Here is an 8,482-nt window from a genome sequence, read left to right on the forward strand (position 1 = left end):
TCTCAGCCTAGACAAGTAGGCCCGAGAAGACGAGAGCTCAACCTAAATGAGCAGATCCCGAATTCCAGATCCTGGATTCTAGAAGACATGATTTCGGCCTAGATGAGTAGGTCCGAGAAGAGAAAAGCTCAACCTAAGTGAGCAAATCCAAGATTCTAGAAGATAAGATCTCGACATTTGAGTCCGAAAAGAGAAGAGCACAATGAGCAGATCTTAGATCCCAGATCCCAGAAGATAAAAAGAAAACACACAAGATTAGACTAAAGTTGGCCAGAATTGAGAAGTATACTAGGGCTGAGGAGGACATGTCGGGAACAAAGGTGTCAGAACGAGAAAAGAGAAACGGCTCGCCGATGCGAGGCCGAAAATCAAACTCAAGTTGAAGCCAAGTAAGATCAATAGAGAAACCAAGGCCGACAACCTCGGCTTGAATTAAACCTCGGCGACAAGGTCGAAGCTACATGTATGATGAGAACTCCAGTGGATTTTAAGTTCACACTGGGGGGACAGAGAGAAGAAGAATGCGTTTACCACTTGTTGAAATTTGTAGCAATTTACAAGTTGGTTAAACCAATATGATGCTTAACCGAAGTTAAGCCGAGATGATACTTAACCGAAGTTAAGCCGAAATAATGCTTAACCGAAGTTAAGCCTAGATAATGTTTAACCAAAGTTAAACCGAGACGATGCTTAACCGAAGTTAAGCCGAGATGATGCTTAACTGAAGTTAAGCCGAGATGACGCTTAACCGAAGTTAAGCCCAGATGATGTTTAATCGAAGAGAAACCAAGACGATGCTTAACCAAAGTTAAGCCGAGATGATGTTTAACCGAAGTTAAGCCGAGATGACGCTTAACCGAAGTTAAGCCCAGATGATGTTTAACTGAAGAGAAACCAAGATGATGCTTAACCAAAGTTAAGCCGAGATGATGGTTAACTGAAGTTAAGCCGAGATTATTCCTTAATTCACTTGTTGAAATTTATAGCAATTTACAAGTTGGAGTTAAGTTGATTCCTTATCTTCACTTGTTGAAATTTGTAGCAATTTACAAGTCGAGGTTAAGCCAAGATTATTCCTTAATTCGCTTGTTGAAATTTGTAGCAATTTACAAGTTGGAGTTAAGCTGATTCCTTATCTTCACTTGTTGAAATTTGTAGCAATTTACAAGTTGAAGTTAAGCTGAGATTATTCCTTAATTCACTTGTTGAAATTTGTAGCAATTTATAAGTTGGAGTTAAGCTGATTCCTTATCTTCACTTGTTGAAATTTGTAGCAATTTACAAGTTGAAGTTAAGCTGAAATTATTCCTTAATTCACTTGTTGAAATTTGTAGCAATTTACAAGTTGGAGTTAAGCTGATTCTTTATCTTCACTTGTTGAAATTTGTAGCAATTTACAAGTTGAAGTTAAGCTGAGATTACTGTTTCTTTTCACTTGTTGAAATTTGTAGCAATTTACAAGTCGAAGTGAAACCGAGGTTATAGTTTGCAACACTTATAGCAATCTACAGGTTGATCCAACCAAAGAAGATGCTTAACACTTGTTGAAATTTGTAGCAATTTACAAGATAATGTTAAGCCGACATGTGATCATCTGTTGAAATTTGCAGCAATTTACAGGTTGAGGTAAAAGCTAAGTATGTTGTTTAAACACTTGTTGAAATTCGTAGCAATTTACAAATAGATTATTGTTTAACACTTGTTATGTTAATCCTTGTTGATCCCTGTTATAGTATATGTTAATCCTTGTTGAAATTTGTAGCAATTTACAAGTAGGTTAGATCGAGATCACCGTTTAAACACTTGTTGAAACTTGAGAAAAAGTTTACAAAATTAACATTGAGTAGTATATGTTTCACTCTTGTTAGAATTTATGAAAAGTTTGCAGGTCAGTATCTTGCCGAAGTAAAAGTTTTGTAGCTATTATACCCGAGGTATGTAACCCCGAGAAGATTGCACAAAGGAGGCAAAGTATGAAAGGCATACAAAATATTCTAAGTATAGAATCATGCAAGAGCAGTTAGAAGAAGATCAAAATAGAATTCGTCATGATTGACACGCCTTCACCTTACAACATCATCTTGGGAAGGCCATAGTTGCATGCAATGGGGGCAGTTCCCTCAACGTTGCATCAACTATTGCGGTTCCCCACAGAACATGGGATTGAAAAAGTCAGAAGAGACCAACTGCAGACAAAGAATTGCTCCATGGCAGCAATGAAAACTACCTGCAAACATTCAGGAACTAGAGAAGGCAGAGATTGAAGACGAGGACATAGAGGTCCTAGATGATGTCAGCAAGGAGCCAACCGAAAAGAGTGAAGAGACACTGAAGAAAATCCTCATCCAGGAGGGTGACGAAGAGCGCTTCTTTCTTCTCGGCTCAGGCTTAGCCGAAGAAGAAGAAGAAAGAGAATTGAAAACAAAACTACACGGCATCAATGGTAGGATATAGAAGACAGTTGGGAAGGCTTCTCAACAGCCTCCTCGGCCTCAAGCTCAGCCTCGATCTCCAGAAGAGTTTGATCAAGGCTCTTCTCGGCGATTGGCACCTCGGAGTTTGAAAGCAAAGATTGAAAGCAAGAATCTGGAAAAAGACACAGAAAACAGAAACATGAATGTAATTCGTAATCAAGAATGGTGATGAAACTATCAGGAAATTAAGACAAAAAGATTGCACAAGTGTGTCAAGCCAAGAACAGTGGCAGAAATCAACAGATGTGTGAACAATGTGTATTCAAGAAGATGATTTGGAAACAACGGGTAAAACGGCAATGGTGATTAACAATGAAGCAGAGCTTCTTGGAAAGCAACAAGAAATAAAACCAGGAGGAAAAGTGTCTTACCAGAAAGAGGGAAGCTGGAATGAGAATTGCCGAAGTCTGACGACAATGACAGAATGACGTAAGCTTTACCGGAGGAGAGGAACGAAGACAGTTGCAGAAGCTTGAAAGCTTGGAACAATGACAAATTTAAGCAAAAGAGCTAGAAAACCAGAGGATTGAATGAAAAAACAGAAGTCAAGAAGATGACAAAGTTCAAAGAATAAAGCCAAGTACACAGGCACTAAGTAAGTATGTGAAGAACAAGAAAGTAATGAACCAGACATGATACTAGCAACAGAAAGCGGATATGACAAGAACAGTTCCAGGCATTTTAGCAATAAATCAAAAACTTGAAGACAGACGAAAATAGAAGACAACAGAGAGCAAATAAACAGATTCAAAGTAAACAGATTCAGAAGAGTTATGAAAGACTGAGCTTAATAACAAGTAAAGAGTTTATAAACTTACAAAGTAAAATGAACGCCGATATGAAAATCGCCGGAGTCAAATAGATGACTGGAAATCGGGAACTCACCAGAGAGTGTGAGTGGAGCAGTTGCAAAGCTCTTGGAGTTTACGAATTAATGAAACCAGAACCTCGGCAAGGAGGTGCGATTTCAAGCAGCTTAGAAGGCATGAATCTTGATACTTGACACAGGTGGATAGTAAAGTCCAGAGAACTTTGAGGTCGGCGAGTTTGATCTCAGACAGAGGGGCGCAGATGAACGAACAGTGTAGGTTTCATCACCTCAGAATGCCGAGGTAATAGAACCTAGGGGGCAGTTGTGGGGATATATTTTTTGAGTACCAACACGTGGCAAGGTGACGCCGACGTGTCAGCTGAGGTGCCACGTGTCTTGGTCGTTGTGCCGAGGTCATCTCGGCTAGGCCGAGGTTGCCTCCGAAGATATCGGAATCCGAGATAAGCGGATAAGGGACAAGAGTCCTAGAATGAAGAGGGAACTCAACTTGGATATGGACAAGAGTCCTAGATTGGGAGAAGACTTCAGTTTGGGTAAAGATAAAACTCTTAGAGAGTTTATCCTAATCCCACTGGGAGTCCCAGATTAGCAGTAATCCTAAGTCCATTAGGGCTAGGCTCCTTTTTGAACTAGGATGGTGTTGGCTATAAAAGAGAGGCACCCCCATGGGTCTAAGGTATGCTTTTGATACTCAAGCTTGTGAGTTTAGTACTTGATTTATCTTTGAGAGATATACTGACTTGATCGTCGGAGTGCCCCCGGGTGGTCGAAACCACCGCGAGATTCTTATATTTCTGTTGCAGGTCAGTCAGGTGCCATCTATTCTGTCGGTGCTCTCCAGCTGGTTACTAAGCGGGCAGTGTAGTCGGAAAATCACCCACACATACAGTATTCAGCACGTCCTAAATCTTTTAGAAGCGTGTGTCCTGGTCCAACATCAGGGTAATCCAGTCTATTTGACATAAAATGAGGAAAACTAATTTCGAAGGCAAAATACAGCAAAAACACCATCGTTAGTCAAATGATAAAAGATCAACAAGATATCTTTACCCTGCACTAATGGAATGGGGCTCAACTATTTGCCCATCTTCATCCTGCAATAAATAGCTCATAGCTCAATGTAGCACGCCAACCTCTCCTTTAGTCAAGGTAGCGGCATGCTTACCACTATCCAATCCAAAACCTGCAGCTTCCACACCAATCAGTCTAACTTCTTCATCACCAACAAATTCATGGAAGAGTCCCATGGCATTCGAACCTCCACCAACACATGCAACAAGAACGTCTGGTTTCCCACCCCATTTTTCCAATGCCTGTTTCCTTGTCTCTTTACCAATCACTGCATGAAACGCTCAAACCATCATGGGGTATGGATGTGGCCCAGCAACAGATCCCAATATGTAATGGGTTGATTCCACATTAGTCACCCAATCTCGTATAGCTTCTGATATAGCATCCTTCAGCGTGGCTGTCCCGGAATGAACTGATCTAACCTATAATAATAAAATGGAATCTATTCGAAAGATGTAATAGGCATAAAAGCAACTGTAATATGGATCACACAAGGAGACTGATTCAAACAAATAATTGACCTGATAGAGTGTGTACTTGACAATGGGTGAACTAAACAACTAGTTTGGCAGAATTGACAATGACATTTAAATAAAACAAAGGTAATTTAGCAAATGAAAACAGGAAATCTCACAAAACAGTAAATAAGGGAAGGAAAGTTTAACAAAATTCTGGTCATACTTAATGCTATAGTTAACAATAACATGACTACCACAATGATAAAAGCAAATGTTTAACCAAAAAAAAAAAAAAAAACTAAGGAAAAGCAAATTAAAAATGTGAAATAAAATATCATAGGGACAGAAATGCTACATGGCCTTCGACATTGTAATTGAAGATGGAGACAATTTTGTAATGAAGACCACCATTGCACAATAGCAATAGAAATAGAAAATAAATAAAAAGTCCAATGAGAGCGTCTTCATCTTTGTTACTCGTAACTTTATTTATGGACGCAAAATGACTATTGAGTGTATGTTGTGTAGACAATTATGCATCAATCTAATGAAAATAAACAATGGTTCAATAACTTAAAATCATTCAAAGCAACTAAAAGATATAAGTATGACAAACATACCTCAGCCCCAAGAAGCCGCATTCTAATCACATTTAATGCTTGCCTTTCCATATCTTGAGCACCCATATAAATAATACACTCTAAGCCAAACTGAGCACATACAGTAGCAGTGGCAACTCCATGCTGACCAGCCCCAGTTTCAGCAATAATGCGTTTCTTCGCCAGGCACTTGGCTAGCAAAGCTTGAGCCACAGCATTGTTGATTTTGTGGGCACCAGTATGATTAAGATCTTCCCTCTTGAGGTAAATGTGTGGCCCTTCGCCATTGGGACGTTTATAGTGCTCAGTAATCCGTTCTGCAAAATATAGAGGGCTCTCTCTACCAACATAATCTTTCAGTATCACATCCAGCTCTTTATGAAATGAAAATTTGTTAAAGAATAAATTAATAACATCGCAAAAGTGACCTCAATTGAGAAGAACCAAAATGCTAGTACTATATAAATCTCAAATAGAACAATTCTTTTATCATCCCATTTAAAAATATTCATGAAATTCTGGTAGAAAACTCAAAATCCATTGTGTTTCCACTGCACTACACAACAATTTATCAATTGCCAGTGGTTCTGAGAGGAGAGCTTATTGAGTGTTCAAGTAACGCCCCCTACACAGTCACATTAAAAACCCCGATAGTAAAATCCATTCCAATCAATCAATATTTCATACCCTCCTTTTCTACAACTATCTTTTGAAGTAGTCTAGCACAACTATTTTATCAACCACCAAAACAGAAACCCTAAAATTTAATAAATCCTAAACAACTGAAATGAAATAGTGAATCAGTCCTTTAAATTACCCAAAAAAAAAAATCAAAAAATGTTAAACAAATCGATGACACAAATTTCAATTCATTGAAAGAGTTTGATCAAAAGAAACCTAGAAGTATTGGTCTCCGGCGAGAGAAAGAAACGCAGATTCGAGCTCGATGAGAGCGTACATGAGGGTTTCTACATACTTCCTACCAAACTTGCCGAATCGCCTGAACGAGTCAGGTCTCTAGATAACCCCCAGCCCCAGTCCAGGGAATTTGGGGTGGCGATATACGGCACATTCTCTGCTGTCTTGCGTGGCTTACCTGGCTATCAATCAGTGGTGTTGTCGGAGGCAACAAATTTTTATTTTTATTTGATGATGCAGGAACGGGTCAGACTGATCCACGCTCCTCAAGTCTATGTCTGAGTGGCCCAACCCATAGTGGAACCTGCACAAGAGTTTAACGAGGAACGGGGAGTCCCCAGTGAACCCTCTGACGATCAAGTTAGTAAGAGAAGTGGAGTGTAGGGATGGATTAGAGATAAAAAAAACTTAACCTTCTTCCTGTCTTTGGCATCTGCTTATATCCTCTGGTAATCATTTCGTCGTCCCTTCCGACTTGCCACCTTGGCCGAAAGTCTATGCTCTAGCTCACCTTGTTCATGGTGAAGCCGTTCTGTCCCGACGGAGAAGGTTTATCGCAATAAATGCTGTAAGGGGCTTCATTAATGGCGATGTGCAGTAGCAATAACTTTGCAGGATCTTTGTCTGCTTATGTGGCTTGTCCTTCACCTGCCACGTGTCTGAATATCATTGGTTCCTAATGCCATGTTGACTTCCAGACGAACTATGCATTGGGCCCTAAGTGGTAGGCTTGGGTTGTTCATAGTTGGCTATAGCCTTTATGGGCCTACGCATGTCAGTAGTCCCCCATTCCCAAGTGTAGCTTTAGCCCAACGAAGGGAATAACGAAGAAATCGGTAGGGTGAAGTCCAACCGAGAAGAGGGACCGACAATAAAAAAAGGGGGGCCGACTGCGCAGCGTGGCCGAGTGGAAGGACCGACCGTGAGGAAGGCCGACCACGAAGGGTAGCCGAGTGGAGGGGCCGACCGTAAGGAGGGCCGACCGCGAAGGGTGGCCGAGTAGAGGGGCCGACCGTGAGGAGGGCCGACCGCGAAGGGTGGCAGAGTGGAGGGGCCGACTGTGAGGTGGGTCGACCGTGAAGGGTGGCTGAGTGAAAGGACCGACCATGCGGAGGCCGACCATGAAGGGTGGCCGAGTGGAGGGGCCGATCATGAGGAGGGCCGACCATGAAGGGTGGCTGAGTGGAAGGACCGACCGTGCGGAGGGCCGACCACGAAGAGTGGCTGGGTGGAAGGACCGACCGTGCGGAGGGCCAACCACGAAGGGTGGGTGATGTGGCGCGGGGCTCGAGAGGCGGTGTGGCACGTGCTGAGGCGAAGTGGAATAGACAGAGAAGGGAAAAGGGGACAGTGGATCGTGGTCGTATAGGTGGCCGAATCTCGCAGTAGGGGAGGTTAGGTGTTGGGCAAGAAGTGAAACGATATGTCATTATAAAGTGTTGAAAAGACAGTTTGGCCGGATTTGGAAAATTTTCAAACTGGCGAGAATTAATTGTGACCCTTGGAATACAGGCAAACCTTGGGCTTTTGGTATTATTCGTTTTACCTACCTTTTTGCAAAAAATCAAAACATTCCAAGTGTAACCTCCGTCGTTGCTAACGATACACCCCTGCAACACTTTGTGGATTTTCTGGTGCTTGCAACTGAAACTATTCGCAGACATACGAGAGAGATGGTCCAAGAGGAAGCAACAAACACAAAGGTCGATCCACTGGGTGACGACGATGCGGTGGATTTGGCTAAACAATATCGGGCGGAGAGGCGAGTGGGAGGTGAGGGGGAGTCGGTGGGGCGACCTCGTTCGTTTACAATGATAGCGGCGGCGTGGTCAATCAGTCAAGTTGAGCCAGATCACTAATATACTAAGGCCGATAAGTCGATCGTTACCGCGGAGGAGTTGGTGGGTATATGCAAGAAATACCAGATTCCCGCAGAGATAGAGTTAAAGCTGCCAACAACGAAAGAAAGACCATTTGATGCCCGACCGGGGGAGTTTTCCCTCTACAAGGAGGCGTTGAAGGGAGGGTTGAGGTTGCCGCTTCCGCAGGTGGCAGCGGATGTCCTGAACCGGTTGGAAGTGGCACCGGGTCAACTAATGCCCAACGCGTGGAAGATTGTACTGGCCTGTG

General features: G+C 42.3%; 1 protein-coding gene across 1 annotated transcript; it reads right to left on the bottom strand.

The window, feature by feature from the left end:
- Nucleotides 1-4,421: 4,421 nt before the first annotated feature.
- LOC145798357 (tryptophan synthase beta chain 2, chloroplastic-like) lies at nt 4,422-8,016 on the bottom strand. The gene is made up of 4 exons (XM_082885885.1): nt 7,938-8,016; nt 5,456-5,808; nt 4,665-4,799; nt 4,422-4,619 (listed from the first exon to the last, which is right to left on the bottom strand). Exons 1-4 carry the CDS (start codon nt 8,014-8,016, stop codon nt 4,422-4,424), a joined length of 765 nt encoding a protein of 254 aa, XP_082742011.1.
- Nucleotides 8,017-8,482: the final 466 nt, after the last annotated feature.

This window comes from Camellia sinensis, chromosome 8 (genome assembly GCF_055761805.1).
Source record: "Camellia sinensis isolate YWXY chromosome 8, ASM5576180v1, whole genome shotgun sequence".
NCBI classification, from domain to species: Eukaryota; Viridiplantae; Streptophyta; class Magnoliopsida; order Ericales; family Theaceae; genus Camellia; species Camellia sinensis.

What these genes read in the sequence shown, in the direction of transcription:
- LOC145798357 (XM_082885885.1), bottom strand. Translation starts at nt 8,016, where the DNA reads ATGTCTGCGAATAGTTTCAGTTGCAAGCACCAGAAAATCCACAAAGTG. An exon ending in TATCGTTAGCAACGACGGAG is followed by an intron (nt 5,809 to 7,937) that starts GTTACACTTGGA and finishes CATTTCATAAAG; the next exon opens with AGCTGGATGTGATACTGAAA. An exon ending in TGCGGCTTCTTGGGGCTGAG is followed by an intron (nt 4,800 to 5,455) that starts GTATGTTTGTCA and finishes TTATTATTATAG; the next exon opens with GTTAGATCAGTTCATTCCGG.